The 17,239-nt window shown below is 32.5% G+C and overlaps 2 protein-coding genes across 7 annotated transcripts in view; both read left to right on the top strand.

Annotated features, from left to right (window-relative positions):
• The window catches only part of NOF1 (U3 small nucleolar RNA-associated protein), a 20,680-nt gene extending 8,791 nt beyond the window's left edge, over positions 1 to 11,889 (top strand). For 5 of the 6 annotated variants that reach the window (XM_021420183.2, XM_021420180.2, XM_021420182.2 and 2 more), the window contains 15 exons: positions 1,587 to 1,771; positions 1,997 to 2,069; positions 3,782 to 3,841; positions 3,963 to 4,001; positions 4,108 to 4,196; positions 4,298 to 4,362; positions 4,854 to 4,900; positions 5,728 to 5,787; positions 8,087 to 8,158; positions 10,040 to 10,069; positions 10,162 to 10,256; positions 10,390 to 10,495; positions 10,675 to 10,737; positions 10,830 to 10,901; positions 11,376 to 11,889. In XM_021420183.2, coding sequence (XP_021275858.1) covers positions 1,587 to 1,771; positions 1,997 to 2,069; positions 3,782 to 3,841; positions 3,963 to 4,001; positions 4,108 to 4,196; positions 4,298 to 4,362; positions 4,854 to 4,900; positions 5,728 to 5,787; positions 8,087 to 8,158; positions 10,040 to 10,069; positions 10,162 to 10,256; positions 10,390 to 10,495; positions 10,675 to 10,737; positions 10,830 to 10,901; positions 11,376 to 11,450 — 1,131 coding nt within the window. In that variant the 3' untranslated portion in view covers positions 11,451 to 11,889. Of the gene's footprint in view, positions 1 to 1,586; positions 1,772 to 1,996; positions 2,070 to 3,781; positions 3,842 to 3,962; positions 4,002 to 4,107; positions 4,197 to 4,297; positions 4,363 to 4,853; positions 4,901 to 5,727; positions 5,788 to 8,086; positions 8,159 to 10,039; positions 10,070 to 10,161; positions 10,257 to 10,389; positions 10,496 to 10,674; positions 10,738 to 10,829; positions 10,902 to 11,375 lie in introns of those variants that run through there. The other variant, XR_002444667.2, reaches the window with a different exon arrangement.
• Positions 11,890 to 14,875: 2,986 nt separating this feature from the next.
• On the top strand, positions 14,876 to 15,781 carry LOC110411180 (60S acidic ribosomal protein family). The gene is made up of 2 exons (XM_021421223.2): positions 14,876 to 15,159; positions 15,436 to 15,781. The coding sequence occupies exons 1-2, from the start codon at positions 14,962 to 14,964 to the stop codon at positions 15,601 to 15,603; spliced, it is 366 nt and encodes a 121-aa protein (XP_021276898.1). The 5' UTR covers positions 14,876 to 14,961; the 3' UTR covers positions 15,604 to 15,781.
• Positions 15,782 to 17,239: the final 1,458 nt, after the last annotated feature.

Genomic DNA, 17,239 nt, shown 5'->3' with positions numbered 1-17,239 from the left:
ATTTATTCAAGAGGTTTCTTTTAAAAACCCAATTATCTTTCTATTGTTCCAACATAATCAACTCTATTCTAGCCCTAATTGTTGAGTTCTAATTGCCCTAAACTTTTTGACTACATCATTTATCTCCCTTGATAAGTCTCTAGAAGTCAAGATGTGTCTCTTGTGATAAGTTTTAAGCCAATAAAACCTGGTGGTTTGCCTTTGTATAATTAAGACATAAGTGTCAGATATTTTATTGGATGAATTACCTTTTAAATTCCTAGTTTTGAACCTTTCTTTCAGACTTAAATATTCCAAAATGCTCTTGTCAGAAAAAAAGAAGAAGCGTAAAACACACCTACCTCCCTAAGTTTTGCCTATAAGCCCACTTGGGTCCATTAGTATTTGAAATAAACAGTCCGTCCCAAAAGAATATCTTTCGTTGGACACATAAGTCTTGTTGTTAGTCAGCCGTTAGTGTTTCCATTACTTTAATGATGTGGCAGCATTTTTAGGACAATTTTGCCCTTCTTTCATCTCTAAACCAACCAGTAGCTAAAACTCCCTCAAAATCCAAATTTCATTGCTGAAATGCTCCAGATTTGTTGTTGATTTTTGGCACTGCAACTCAAAAGCAACTTGTGAAGGGAAACTATAAACCCATGTTTGATTTTTGGCGGGTGATTCAAAGTGAGGTTGAAAGGTGGGAAGAGAAAATGAAGGTTGAGTTGTTGAGTTGATTTTACTTATTTGTTCATGGGTTTAGAAACCTTAAACCCATGTTTGATCTAAGGCTTGAGTTTCAAAGCTTGTTGTGAGAACTTGACATTTTTGAGTTGTGAGATTTGAAGGTGTTTGATAAAATTCCCCAAAGAGCCATTGACACAATACTGTTTATGCAATGGGCATATTTTTTATGCAATCGGCATAAAATTCCCCAAAGGACTTGCATATTTTTTATGCAATGGGCTTTTTAGACATTTCATGTTTGTCTTTAATGCTGTTTACATATTTGGGGCAGACATTGTCTATTTCGAATCTAATAGACTTGTGTAATTATGGGCAAAAATTAGGGAGGTAGGGGTATTGTACCCAAAAAAGAAATCTAGAATGCATGATTAAGCTTAATCACTTGCTTGCTTATCCCTCTTATGTTACAGTTTGTCAAGCAATGGAAACGATTTTTTTACAAGGAGCCCCGCCCTTCTCTTTCTCCGTGTGTAAAAGAAACTCAAAATGTACCTAAAATATGTATGGTTTCTTTACTTAGATATGCTTCACATAGATTTTGTGCACCTATTTGTGAATTTGGTTTTATTAATAAATACATTATATCCTATTAAAGCAACAACCAAAGTTAGGACTATTAAGTGAAATCTATGACTTACTCTTCTTCAGCAACAATGCAGGCACTCGTTATTTTATAACTGGTCTTGCAAGCCTGTTTTCTGTAAATATCTGTATGATTACTTTGGTGATTCATACTTTATTAATGTTTGCAATCAGTACTTGCATATAAAAGTCGCTGTTTAATTTGGTTGTTAATTAAATAAAGGAGAGTTTTTGAAGGTTTTGTTATCCATATTTATAATATTTATTCTTTCCAGGTTAATGTGGAGTACATTGACCGTTTCTATCAAGACTTTGGATCAGAAGAGGTTGAAGGTGATGAGGAAGTGGAGGAGCACTTAAAGAATGCTAAGCCTCAGAAGCCTCCCAAACCTTCTGATCATCAATCACTTTTTAAGGGTGATACAAGGGATGACTTCATGATAGGCATTAAATTTACTAGGTAAAGTACTATGAATGACCAGTGGTCCTCAAGATTAAGACGTTTTCTTGTATATTTTTTAGAAACTATCTGATTATTGTATTTAGTTATGATTTTTATGAAGTTAACTTCTATTTTAATCTTTTCTCCCAGACTTGCTAAGCAGTTTTAATATTAATATTACTATTATTATTATTAGTGCCCTCTAATCTCATTATTTTTTTTTAATATTTTTCCTCCCTGCAGGAAGACCATAAAGTTATATGGTGATTTCTATTCCTCAGACATTATTGTTGCTTCTCCTCTAGAATTAATGACAGTAAGCATTAAGCCTTCTTTAAACTTTGTTGTGCCTTTGTATTCTGATTAGACTCGTGTAAAATATAAATATAGTTCTCTTCACTCCTTGGGTCACTGTACAAAGCATATATTGAAGAAACAATAATATTGTCTGCTTGCAATTATGGTGTAAGACTCTCGCCAGATACTTTATTTTCAATTGATGAAATTAAATATATGACTTGATTCATGACACCAGCTCACTAACCCTAAGTTATCTGGCAGAAAAAGTGTAGTCTATGGTTACAGACATAGAAAGAAAAATGAAATAGCAAGAGGAAGAGGAAGAAGAATCTGAACTAACAAGTACAAGAAGTGGTCTTTTATTTTACTGGTTCTAGATTCTTTTCTATCCAAGTTGCATCATGAAGACAGTTTGATAAATGTTATATGAAATTCAAGCTTTTTATATGTTACTAAAGTCTATGTTATGAAACAGTCTTAGTTTTATCGGCTAACTATTTTTATCATCATCAATCATACTCAGCCTAGACTTATCTCCCAAGCTTTTTGAAGAAGTTTACAGATCATGTAGAGGCTTCCTCTCCCCCCAAAAGACCCACCCCCCCCCCTCCCCCCCCCCCCTCACCTCCCCCCCCACACCTCATACCCTCCCCCCCCCCCCCCCCCCCCCCCCCCCCCCCTCCCCCCCCCCCCCCCCTCCCCCTCCCCCTCTCTTAGTTTCAACTTATCTCAAGGACCACATTTTATGTGAGCATGATTGCAATCTGACATGTAGAAAAGGCTTAGTTTGTTGTTATTGTTGCACAGTTATCTCAAGTAGTGTTCGATTATGTTTAATTTAATAAGTTGATTTTCTATCCAGATTATGAACCAAGGCTTTTCTGTTGATCCTAAATCTCCATGAATAAAATACAATCACCTTCCATTTCTGAGACATTGATCTTTGTTAATATTGAGTTGCCTATGAAAAACTCTTCTTAGTCCAAGCATTTGCCACTTTGTAAATACATTCATATTTATAAATTATGATCTAGGAAAAAGAGAGAGAAAGGGAGGGGGGTGGGCGATGGTTTCTTTTGTTTTCTACTGTTTCTTCCCTTTAATTCAATATTGGAAAGAGCTCTTCTACAGATTGTTAAGAACTTTGCACAGTCTAAAACTTGACCATAACTACGGCCTTTTCTGTTTTTTTTAATAAGTGGGCTACACAATGGAAGGTAGCCCTCTCCCATCCCATTACCCCAATCCCTAGTGAAGATGAGAATTGATCCAGGACAACCACCTAAAGATGTTACTAGCTGAGTTAGCTAGCAACTGTTGCTATGGCCAATTTAACCACAAATAATTTGTCTTGGTTAATAGCTAACATCACTTGTTCAAAATTTGACATAGTCAAGTCAGGCAACCTACTTTGACATAGAGGGAAATCGCATATAGTATATATTTTCTCATTTACATTCACTAAGTCACCCAACATAATCAAGATACAAAACTAGAATAAAGAGAATGAACTTAAAGTAAGAAAAAGCTGTAGTGTTTCCTGTAAAATTTATATTACTGTATCATCTCTTTTTAGATATGTAATGTTATATTTATTGATCTAAACGCCTCAATGTTGCTTTCCTCATACTATTCATTTTTCAGTTTGATTTGAAGCACATCGACCATTGCATGCGTGCATGCATATCATTTTTAAGCCCTCAGTTGATGACATTTAATTTTTGCTAGAAATTTGGGAAGGCAGCAAAAAATAAGGAATCAGACACTGACTATTTGTCTTCTATAGAGGTAATTTTTTGTGCATAGTAATCTACTTTTTGGAGTGTGCATTTCTTCATTTAGGGGTGCATCCCCATTTTTTATTGAACTTAAACGATGAGAGAATGAGCATGTTTTATTGTATGAACAGGTTGTTATTATTGATCATGCGGATGTAATATCGTTGCAGGTACTTTGCGTGATCCAATTTATCTTTTTGGATCCTTTTTTTCCCTTTTTATTATATTGAGTAGAAAGCCTAACTTTTCCCCCCTTTCTTGATGAATGAAATCTAGAATTGGAGTTTTCTGACTTCTGTTGTTGAGCATCTGAACCATATACCATCAAAGCAGCATGGAACTAATGTTATGCGTATCAGACAGTGGCATGTTTCAAGAAATTTCTCAAGTTGATATTTTCTATCTTCTTTTTTTCCTCTTTCTATGTGGAAATAATATGACTCCTATAAGTTATTTTCTTCTTTAGGTATTTGGATGGATTTGCCCGATTTTATCGGCAGACGATTATTTTAGGTTATTATTTAAATCCAGGTAATGGAGTTTCTGCTTTTGATGAACTATGCCTATGTTTGTAATTACTTGCTACAGTGCAAAGCTAGCATTTGTCAGCTCCAGTGCATTTACCTTCTCCCATCTTCTTTCTTTACTCCCCTGTTGAACTGTGTAACTGACAGTGTAGGAAGCTTGTAGCCTAGTAGTTTGCTTGATCCAAGAATTTAATTTCAGTCATGCAGGCATAGGTTTTTTTATCATTTTTGGAATTCCAGAATGACTTTTACTAATACTAATCTTTTACAAAGGTATCTGTCTGTCATGTATAAGGCTAGAGTTGAATTAAGAATTTTTAAAATCATATACCGTCATGTTATTGTACCTATGCTTTTATAATTAATTTTGTGTGGTTAAGTACATCAGTGATGTGTGTAAAAATTTAAAATGAAAAATAAGCCCCTTGAGTGTCTCTTGATGCATATTGCTATTGCACAAATATCTCTAATCTCTTCGACACATTCTTATTCCAGACATGAATGCTCTTTTCAATCACCAGTGTGTTAACTATCAAGGAAAGGTATGACCATCTTGTTCTGTTCTTTTTCTATATATCTCACATTACTAAGAGGGAAATATTGTTTGGGTTGCTTTCGGAAATTTGAGAATTTGGATTATAATATAAATTGTGTAATAAAACACATGTAAACTTGACTTTCAGGATTATTTCAAATTCATGGAATGTTGCATCATCATTTAGTGGTGAATTTGTGAATTTTAAATCCATCTTCTCATACCTATATGTATATATTGAATCTTAACTAGTTTTTATGTAGTGTGTGCATTTCGTCCTCACAATATATATAACAAGCCAAATCCAAATCCAAATCCACTCTCTCTAATATATGTTCCCAAATGTAGCATTAAAATATTTCTACACTTCATTGCATAGGCATTTCTATGTCTCTGCAAACCTTAAGAAATAAGAATTATAGCTCTATTTGAATGGTTACAGAGCAGAGAATAAGAAAGGCAAACGTTTTGTTCTGTTTGTTTTATTTGATAGGGAGAGAGAGAATGCATGAGATGATTAAAGAGTAGAACTTTGCTCATCAGTTTACCTAGCTATTCTACACACCCTCCTTCTAAACATTCTTTTAACCCTTTAGTTGGCCAACTAATTAGAATGTGTGTGCACAAGGTTTTTGCATGTTGTTGCTATGACCTTTAAATGGGGGAAATGCTAATGAACTTGAAAGTAATTGCAGTTTCTTAAACTTTGTTGGAAATAGAAACCACTATTGGGGCTCTGATCTATAAGCTCTAGCTTTAGAACCATTTAGCAAACAAAAATGAAAAAGGAAAAAAAAATGCTATGAATTAATAGTTAGTTACTTGTCCCTACAGGTGAAGTCAGTGTGTGAGCATAATGGTGTTCTTCCTAAAGTTTTATCGCAAGTGCGGCAGGTAAGCCTGTCTAGATTTGCTTTTTTATTAGATTACACGTTTTCTTATACTCTGCCTTGTTCAGATGCCATTAACATACTTTCTTGAGCAATGTCCTCAATGGCTGTTGAGCTTCCGAGCGAAATGTAAATTGGGATTTTAATATACTACTCATTTATGTCCTCATTTGATGCATGTACTGGGATACGCCACATGCAGTAGCTATGTTATATTAGTTGATAAGAGAAGAATTTTTTATTTTGTTGTATATTATTATTCATTTTTTTATTTTCTTTTAACTGATTTTTCCTTTGATGAATATATTTAGCGATTAAATACCCGAAAAAGAGGATAAAACTTTTAGGAGTGATAGTAAATAAACATCATTTTGGTGATAGCCTTTAAGGCAAGAATGTAATTGCCCAGGGAAGGATGCAGCCTTTGAAGAACCTTTATACTTCTATTATTCAGGTTATCTTCATGTACATGACAATGTAATTTTTGCAAATCCTGCACCCTACAGTTAATTAGTTATGTTGCTGTCATTTTTAGTTTACTCTAGGAGTTTTGGTGAAGGTATGAAATAGGACAGGTGGCGCACAACCTAATATATTAGATGATGATCAGCAAGATGCAGATAGAGGGGTTGTGTTGGGATGCGTGTCCCAGGGGACATCATACCAGCATGGTACCCCCACAAATGGGCCTATGTGGCGCGACCTGTTTTAGAGGCTAGCCTTATGCAAGTTGAGTCGTCATGAGGGTATTTTGGTCAAAGAAAGAAATAGCTAGTTTATAGTGGGCATTTTGGTCAAAGAGATTGAAGTAATACTTCCAAAGAAAACCAATTTACTGGGTACTAGGTTTGCGCTTGGGGCTTTGTCTTTGGACAATGAAATTCAGGAAATTGATTCTGATTCAGTACACCCTGCGACAAACAAGCATTTTCTACCTTGCTAAAGCCAGTAAACTTTACCAACTTCCTCCGAAAGCTACACAAGCATTATTCTCAACTTGCCCATTCCAGAATGCATGAGTCTTATTACAGACTTGTCTAGTCTGGATGGTTGATCATGGTGTACTGGAGACACACAAAATGAACCAAAAATGGCTGTGGGAGCAGGACAGAAAGCAGTATTGCTGTTGCACTCTTGCACCCTTAAATTGTCACCCACCCACTTGTTTTCAATGAACTAATAGGTTAAGTGATTGATAATGTTGTCTTTAATTTTGAATTAAGAATTAAATTTAATAGTATTTAAATTTGCAATCAGATTTATTTGGCTTTGAATATTCCATAAATGGGAGTAGAACACTAACTTACAAATGGTCTTTGGAAGCAAATAACATAGATGTTATTTCTTATATTCTCATAGAGCATTTAAAGCCTTCTCTTGTTGTTTGTTCCTTGTGGCTAGAAAACTTATACTCTTTCGGTACTGGAAATGCATCTCAATCAATTAGGTTTAAGTAATATTATTAAATAAAGGCTTGTTATCCAATTCTTTTTTTTAATCTTTTTATTGCTCTAAAATTTGTGTACAAGTATAAGAATTATTTGTTTCCGTATCAATATCTACCAAATAACCTGAGGGACGTTACCATGAGTGCCATAACCCATATAGTGACCCAACAAAGCTTACCCCTTGTATTGCACGTTGGTTCATACATGCCCTTGTATCCATGCTGCAAACAGAAACGTACCACAATCTTGTAAATCTTGAGCTACATGCTTTAAAGATGACAAGACTAAGCTAGCAGATGTTAGACTTCTAATATGATTGATCAGCATGAAAGACTGTGTTGTCTGCCTCACATTAAGAAGAGGTGCCACTTTGAACCCTTTTGACACCTCTTCTTGTTTAGGTTAGAACCTAGGATTTAAAAAGGGATCCCATTTGTTGTTAACCAAAATGTTTAGGTTTGTTCTTCTATAATTCTCCTAGTTCTCCAATTGGGAGTTTCTCATCCCCTATTTCTATTTCATTTTTTTAATTTTATTTCCATAAGAAACAAGACTGGACTGATACTACTTTATCCAGATTTTACATCTCCCACAGATGGATCTTTGGCGCTGTTTGGTCGTTAAATCAAGCACTGCCAAGTTGCAAAAATGTCCTTTTACTCTTTTTCTTTCCACATGTAATGTGAATAATAGACAATTTCGTTATTGTAATTGTAAGTTAGATATTGTTGTTTGTAATTGTCTTCTTATTGCCTGATATGTGAATTTGGCTCGTCTATGTCACTTATGTTTCCTTGAGAGGTAGGCATTAATTTTAGGTTATCCTGATATTTTTGTGCTCTTTGACTTTGACAGATATATGAAAGATTTGATGCAGACTCGATAGCTGAGGTTGATGATGCTCGTCTTGAATATTTTGCTAAGAAGGTTCATTCTCTCCAAAGTTATTTTGTTGTTTCCATGTGTCTTCTTTTGGAAAACCTGCAAATATTAGATTGCACTCATTAATGGTGCCTAGTCATAGGATGGTCTTGCAGCTCCTTTTGGTAAAAGTAACACTCCAACAACAAAGAAATCATGAAAATAGAATTTAAATAATGATATTTTGCATGATCAAAATATTAAACAATAAGATCTTATTTTATCTCCTTTCTCGTTAGGAAAACATTGGAGTCCGTGTTCCTAGTAAAAAACATAACAATATTTGAAGCAGAAATCTTTAAGTTTATGTTGCCAGGTTATGGCAATTTACACTAACTCAGTTCAGTATTAGGGTGCAAATGTAAGAAAGATCTTCCTTCACTTCCTTCACCAACTCTAATAATGACATCATAGTGTTTCTTATCCACACGATAGAAATGTGTGAAGTAATTTTAGAGAGGTATATACACATTGGAACAGATGTGTATAATCCATTTAGTTGTTATTTATAAAGAAGCAGAATTGTTATGACAATACCAGAAGAAAGCTAATATTTTATTGTTTTACCTTATACACATGATTATTGGTTGTTAGGATGTTAATTTTTTGGAAGCTCAACTACACGGGCACCTCAACTTCGTATCTTTGAGATGTGCCTGCATGCATTTAACTAGACACTAAGGCTCCATTTGATTGATCCTTTTGTTATTTGTCTTTTGTTTTCTACTATTCATTTTTCATTTTTTGCTTTTTCCTTTCTAATCATTTTTTGCCAAACAGGCAAAAAGCAAAAGCATCAACCAAATGGAGCCTAAGAAATGAATAGGAATGCTTCCTTGATCTAATTATATAGTTGCAGCAAACTTCGAAGAAGACCATATTGATTTTTCCATAATGTATTTTCTTAAAAGTGTAGGATAGGATGTAGGGATGCATCATTAGAGGTGTGCATGGCTGGGCAGAACACGTAGGCCTGCAAGTCTTTCCCAACAATTTGGGTGGGCTTGGACATCTCTTTCTGATATATTGGGCCAGACCTGGACAAAATAAGTTAAGCTTGATAAAATCCTAGGATTGGGCCTGGATAAAGTTCAAGGCCAAAGCCCAGACCGGATAATTGAGTTTGTGTTTCTATAAATGTTTTTCATTATGCATACTAGGAAGTGATGTTACTTATTTTATACTTACATTTTAAATATTCTAATAAATAAGACATATGATCTTCTGGGTTATGGGCAAGCTTGGATTTGGAATTCCAAACCCAGCCCAACTTCTGCTTTTATTCGGCCCAACTAGGTGTTGGCAAAGGCATTTTTTGTTAAAGGGCACGAAAGTCCTGCTTGGGAGATTGATTCCTCTAATTATCATGTAGGAAACTCCACATTCTCTGAGCATCCATGGAATAAAAACTGGAGGAAGATATTTTATTTTCCTTTTCTACATTTCCTTGTTAATAAAATTAGGTTAAGTTTTCTTCGGTCTCTCATACTTATGTCCTGAATAGATTAGTAGCATCTCGTGTAAGTTCTGCATAGTATGAACTGCATATTTTGGAGTGTGTTATGTTTGTTGGGACAAATATGCTTTTGGCTCCATCCTATGGGTGAGTGAATACTGGGTTAGGGCATCCTATATGCTCTTTGAAATTTGTATGGGATTTGCTAGAAACTCATCCACAGACAATCATATTGTAAACTCCCTATTGGATAAGCACCCTACGAGCTTGTTATAGTTTTCTCTTTCAGTTTGGAGGTGCCTATGTAAATACATATTCACCTCAATGAAAAAGCACCGAGAAGGATTGGGCTTGCTATTGAAGAATACAACTTGCTTTTATCTTACCTTTGTCAAATATCAACTTATACATTGATGATTTTCCTGATCCAGGTGTTTCCTAAGATAAAAGATTCTGAACAGGTACTTGTGCTTTAGCCTTCTTTGAAAAAATGCTGTAGTTGTATTAATTTTAAAGTGTTGCTATATTTTCCATTCATTGAGCTCTTTTTTAGGGTGGGATTATGCTATTTGCGAGTTCTTACTTTGAATTTGTTCGACTTCGAAATTTCTTGAAGTCTCAGAATGCATCATTCTGTTTACTCGGGGAGTAAGATACTATATATCTACTTTCATTCTGTGTTATCAGTTCAATTCATGCTGTATGCTGGTTGCCTTCTGTCTTTGTTTTAAAACTTTACTATCCCCTATTGGTTAGTCATAAGTTTTTTCTTTGTTTTTAGTTACACAGATCAGAGAGATATATCTCGTGCACGAGTTTGGTTTTTTGAACGGAAGCGAAAGATCATGCTCTACACTGAGAGAATTCATTTTTATCGCAGATATAAGGTTCTTTAAACTGCTTTTCTCTCTGTATTCATAGCACAATGGTATTTCCTTATTTAGACACCCTACACTGGCTTTTATTTTTGTGACATCTTGTCAATTGTGATTTGAATGAATATGAAAAGTAAAATGAGTTCTGCCAATACATGGTGTTAATGCCTCTTAATTTTCCTGGTGCCTAGATTCGTGGTATTCGAAATTTGATCATCTATTCTCTCCCAGAGAGGAAGGAGTTTTACCCTGAGGTAAGTGTGATTACCATAAAACTTGATTACCCTTTTCTCTGTTGCTCAGCTTTCTTTCTAACTCTAATTAGTACATGCCTCTTTGATTCCAGATTGTCAATATGCTTGAAGGGTCAGATGACGTGGCATGCACCGTATTATTTTCTCTGTTTGATAAGCTACGGGTAATGTCTTATGATCTTGTTACGTAGGTTAGTCATATGCAATCCAAGCTTGCCGGCATATCTCCTCCATTGCAGGATGGCAGTGGATAGAGTTGTGATGATAGTATTGGAGGGTGATAATTGTTTATGGGCCTTCTGGCCTTCACCTTGGTAAAGAGCAGCAGTATTTGCTGTGATAGTATTGTTTTTAGTTTTTGTCGAAGATGTTTTGTGGTGGTTAAAACAGCAAATCTGCTCTGACCTTTAATTAAGGTTCATATTGCATCAGAAACTGAGCAAAAGCTTGGAAAGTAATTAAGAAAGATTAGGCTGAAAACCGAAAGCATGCATAGTTGGTTATGTTTTCCTTGATCATCATTGACATGTATGAATCTCTGTACTACAGTATTCTTGAATTGTCCGAGTTTCTTTTCCTTTGATATATTTGGTTTACTGACATTAGTATTTGCTGTCTTCTGACTTCTGCCTTGCTAGCTTGAGAGAATAGTTGGATCTGCTCCGGCAAAAAGAATGATCAAATCAGAAAAGGGGGTCTTTGTTTTCTGCTGAAACTCAATTTTCTTCCTGGGAGATCATAGCTGGTGGCCAGGGAAGAATGATGGAAGGCAACTTCCCGCAAGGAACAATGACTGTCATGAGGCTGTATGAGGATTGCTAACAAAAATTAGAAATATCATCATATTCTTATAGAAACCGTTAGTTGTTATCGTTAGAAGGCAAAGCCACCATAGATTAGTTGTTTTTTAGGCCTCAGCAGGTGATTGGAAATCTGGTTTGATTATTGTCGTCTTGTTGAACATGTTCCTTCCTATATAGAAAATTGAACTGTTACCTCCACAATGCTGTTTTTCCCATGAGTTTTCTCAATGTATAACTAAAAGGGTGTAACGTAACTTGTATGATGGAATGCATTCTATTTGGCTGTCAATTTTATATAGTAAGTAGCAAAACTAAATGCAAAACAGAGCAATATCTTTACACATATAAACTATTAATATTATAGTGCAATTGAATTACCAGTTAGCAGTTAGAATTTTAATTATGTATAATTGTGTTGTCTTGATATTTAAGTGCAAACCAAAGTAGAATAGTAACTGCAAAATAGAATGCCTATGAAACGTCCAAAAAATAAATTTTAATTATGTATAATTGTGTTGTCTTTTTTTTTTTTGGTTTAAAACCTTTCCCAAAAAAAAAAAGAAAAAAGAGCTTATTACTCATGAGATAGTCCTCAGCTGAGTTTTAAGAGCCTGTTTGATTTAATATTTTTTTAGTTTAAAAGTTATTATAAAGTTTTTATAAAAAATAATAAATTTTAAAATTACGTTAAAATTATTTAATAAGCTTTATGATAAAATAAATTATATAAGTTTTAAGTTTGGTTAAAATAACCTATTTATGTTTTATTCAATCACTTAATAAATTTTTAAATATTAAAATAAAAAAATTATAAAAAAGGAATAATTTCAAAACTTGCATAGTAATTATAGTATTAGAATTTTTGGTAAAAAGAGAAAATATTTAAATAGTATTTGAATGAAATTTTGAATTTTGAGTTTTCGTTTTTGTTTCTCTTAATTTTTGTAGGACTGAAAAAATTTTAAATTTTGGTTTTTTTGTTGTTGGGTTTTTTTTTTTTAGTAATTTTTGTAAAAAGAGGTAAAAGAGAATGAGATCAAGATTTTGTGTGAGAAAATGGTGATTTGAAAAGAGAAGGAGAGGAGGAGATTAATTGAGAGAGAAAGGTATTTCTTAAAAAGTTGGTGTGTTTTAAAAGGAAGAGAAGAAAAAGCTCTTCAATGCAATTTTTCTCTAAATTTTTTTTAATTTTATTTTTTAGAAAAAAAATTATTTTATTTTAAGAATTTTTCAAAAAATCTTGTTTAACTTTGCTTTCACTTCTAAAAAATACATAAGTTGAAAAAAAAATCAAACCAAATAAGTGCTTGCCCTACTAATAATAAACATGAATGGGAAACATCTGTATTTGGAGAGAATATTTTGGTTATAATTTGTCAAAAGAATGGTACTAGTGCTTTGTTCAAATTTTGAATTTGATCTCTCTACTATCTCAAATTGATAGTTTTAGTTTTTATTTTTTAATTTTAATGAATTTGGTCCCTCTTCCTTCTTGACAAGGAAACTTGGAGTCCACATTTCAAGAAAAATACATACAACATTGGAGCAAAAAGATAATTTTTACTAAAAATCGAATTAAAAATATTTTATAATAAATATTGAAACTTTGCCTTTAAATTAGTGTGTTTTTTTTGTCTAATAACTTAACATGTTGAGATAGATTAATCTTTTGATTATAGGACACACATCAACTTCAAATAGATCATATTTATTTTTAATTATATAATAATTAATATTTTTAAAAAATTTTAAAAGAGATCTTAGAAATTTTTTTATTAAACATAAATTTTTAAGTAAAATACTCTAACATCTCTAAGTTTATTAAACGAATCCATTAGTTTTTGAAATAGATACTCCGCCTCAAAAGTGTAAACACCGTTAACAAAGATGATGGAAGAACTAAAATACTCCTTTTTCTTTATTAATTGAAAAGATTATTATTATATTTTTTAAAATATAAAAAAAGGTTCCGATCCTCAACTTTCTTTTTAATTAATAAAAATTATATAATAGTAATTTTTAAAATTAATAGCTAGTAAAATTATCATTTCAATATTATCACATCATCAAATTAAAAGAAACATTAACGGTTGGATCTATATGTCCAATGAAAGATAGTTTTTTAAGATGAAATGTTTAATTCGAAAACTAATAGACCTATTTAGAATTTTGATTAAAATTTAAGAAGTTAGATGTATTTTACCTTAAATTTTTTATAGTAATGTGTGTCATGTGATTTAAAAAATTCAAGTTGATATGCTACGTTATCAACAGCAAAATCATGCCATCAAATTTTGTTATAGAGTTTTAACATAATTATCAATTTATTTTAAATCAATTTTGTAAAAATATAAGAACTAAATTTATTATAGTAAAAAAATTATAACCAGGTCACCAGCATATGTGAGAATAAAGCACAGCCAAAAATGAATAGTGTCTTCATGCTTTTTAATCAAGATGATTTTTTTGAAAGTAATTTATATTGTGGTAGTTAAATGTAGCTTCATTTTTCCATTTTCAAAGGGGATATTGCAAAACAAGAAAACCTCTTCCCTGATATTTTGATAAAACCAATAAAGCATATTTCAATTGTAAAAAGCCCACGTGAAGTTGTTGATAAGATGGTCTCACAATAAGATTGGTTGCTAATCAACGCTAATAGAGCTCATCGAACTTCATGCCAATAATTCACTACAAGAGATATTCTTCGTGTACTTTGAGAATTGAAAATGTCATTTCTTTGATCAAACTTGAAATTATCCTACATATCAAGTAAAATTATGAAGTGTTTATTGAGAATTGTCGATCTCATGAAATAAATGATGTCATAAGATAATTTTGGTTATAGACAATAAAATTGCTACATAGATGATTTAAATGGAAACATATGAATCAAATGTTAATTAATATTTGACTTTAACTATTAAAGATCCCTTAAAAAAGGAAAATTTTCTTGCTAATATGGCTTTTCAAATTTCTTGTTAATACTACCCTTCTTCTCATAGATCCTCTTAGAAGCAATGATTTAATTTTATTAAGAATGTTATGAAAATATCATTCCATTTTGACATAAATAAATTATTTTTAGTTCCTTCTAAATAAAAATATAGCAGAGAAAACAAATTCTGACGTCAATCTAATCCCTTTTTTCTTTTCTCGGTTTTCGTCGGATGGGCTTGGGCTACATAATCAAATTATCCGTTGGTTACTAAATCGGGCCGGGCTAAAAGGAGGACATAACAGGTATTAAGAAATAATGGAGGGAGGGAGGAGTCATTTAGGATTGAGAAATCTAGGGTTTTGCTTATATACGGTGATATCATATATAAATAACAGACAAATCTAGCAGACCGTGTCTCTGCGTTTCGGTCTCCCTGTGCAAATTTGCGATTCGTGGTGCGTGAGACAAATAAGAAAAAGAATGGGAGTTTTCACCTTTGTGTGCAAGAGTAGCGCCGGGGAATGGACTGCCAAGCAGTGGGAGGGAGAACTTGAAGGTTCTGCTGCTTCTGCTTACGAGCTCCAGAGGAAACTCGTTCAGTGTGCCGCCGCCGTCGACTCCTCTGGCGGCGTTAGCTCCTCTTTTTCTCTCATCACTCCTAACTCTGCTGTTTTCCAGGTTTTTCTTTTTCATCCTTCCTCCTTCATTATTTACATCATCTTCGCATCTTAACCCTCTTTGTTTGTCTACCTCAATCTATTTTCCAAACCGTTGGATCGCTTGTGGATCGGAGACTTTAATTGTTGAAAAAATTAAAAACCGTAATCTTCACGAGGGAAAAAAAGGGGTTTTTGCGAAGTATGTGTGCAGTGTTTTGTTAATGATTGGATGAATATTAGTATTACACGTTGCAGCTGTTGAGCAGTTTGGTGTATGACAATTTGTATGGTACAGGTGATTATCGGAGGTGGCGGAGGCGGAGGTTTCATAGGAGGAGGAGCTGCAGCTCCTGCTGGAGGCGCTGCCCCAGCCGCAGAAGCACCAGCAGCTGAGGAGAAAAAGAAGGAAGAGAAAGAGGAGGAGAGTGACGATGAAGATATGGGATTCTCACTCTTCGATTAAGTGCCTTTCTGTCTATTACTTAGCGAGTTATTGTTTACATTTACATGTTTCTTTTGTTGGTTTATGCTACCCCAACTGGCATTGGGTTTTTCGAGTTAGGAAATTGACACTTTTATAAGTATGTGGTTTATCTTGAGCTTCTATTTTCAAATTCTTGTTTTGTTTCATATTGCCTTTACCTCTTATGTCATTGATTTTATGGTCGATTAGCTATTGCTTTGGTATGGAAAGAGAATTGAAAGAACAAATTAACTTGAGAAATAAAGCTACTTCTGCCCCCCAAGAGCAATGTTGCTCCACTGGGGATGAGCAAAACCATCTAAACCGATTGGAGTGGCTGTACTAAGTATGATAAGTTGGGCTTGGTTTTTGAAATTTTAACACTGAATCGATCAGCACATCCTTACCATTCATAAGTAGCAGATTTGAAGTCTTGAATTCAAATCTTATAGAAACCTCACCCCTTCTCTCTAATTTCGTCACAAGCTATCTTTTTATCCATTAAATACATGCAAATCCATTAATCACTCCTTGGGTTTATATATATATATATATATATATATATTTGGATAATTAAACATAACACTTAGTTGGCGTTTGGTACTTTACAATACAAGTTAGATAACATTGTAGTGTTTGATTTACATGTATTTTATTTGGTTTACAAGTGTCTTATTTTAATTTTCAAAATTACCTTTTATTAAAATACAAGTTTAATATATTTATATTTTTTATTATTAAATTTTATATAATATCATCTCTTAAATATATTTTTAATATTATATATTTTATTTTTATTTATTATTATAATTTTATATATTTTATTTTTAATATATTTATATTTATATTATTAATTTTTATATAATATCATTTCTTAAATATATTTTTAATATCATATATTTTATTTTTATTTATTATTATAATTTTATATAATATATTTTTATATTATATATTTTACTTTAATTTGTTTTATTTATATTATATAAATTTTAATTTTTTATATTTTATTTTATTTTAATTTTTGATTTTTATATTATATATTTTATTTTAATATTTTTATTTTAATTATAACATTTTAAAATATTTTTAATAAGGTAATAAAGTTGAAGGGTAAAATTGTTTTTAAGAGCATTATAGAGTGCAATGTAATGTGATTGCATTGATTTTGGACTATAATGACATTACATCTCTTGATTATAATGTGATTACATTGCAATTTTACATTGTAATAGTTTGTTACAAAACAAACACTGTAATATAATTTAATTAGATACATTGCAGGGATTGTGTTTTCACTTTCTTTATACCAAACGCTTCCTTAGGTCATTGAAATTAATTAGTCAGTTGAACATGTTTGCCACAGTATTAGAGGAAGAGTTTAATACCCTTAGTTGAAATGAAAGTATATTTACAGGTTACAAAGGTGAAAGGAGAGGTGAATATAGGAGATAAAATGACTAATGCCTAAACTTTTGGTTTTTTGATTGTCCACTATAACATTATACATACCTTATATTATTGTATATATTCAAAAAAAAATTAATTTTAAATTGATAATTTAATTTTAAAAATTATTGTCATTTTAAATTCTTTTCCTATTTAAAAAATATTTGATACATTTTAAATTGATATCATT

The sequence above is a fragment of the Theobroma umbraticum genome, unplaced genomic scaffold (assembly GCF_002168275.2).
Source record: "Theobroma umbraticum cultivar Fairchild unplaced genomic scaffold, ASM216827v3 scaffold_56.0, whole genome shotgun sequence".
Lineage (NCBI taxonomy): Eukaryota > Viridiplantae > Streptophyta > Magnoliopsida > Malvales > Malvaceae > Theobroma > Theobroma umbraticum.
This window is presented reverse-complemented; position numbering and strand designations above follow the sequence as displayed.

Coding starts and splice junctions, on each gene's coding strand:
- LOC110411180 (XM_021421223.2), top strand. CDS start 14,962: ATGGGAGTTTTCACCTTTGTGTGCAAGAGTAGCGCCGGGGAATGGACT. Junction 15,160..15,435: donor CTAACTCTGCTGTTTTCCAG/GTTTTTCTTTTT, acceptor TGTATGGTACAG/GTGATTATCGGAGGTGGCGG.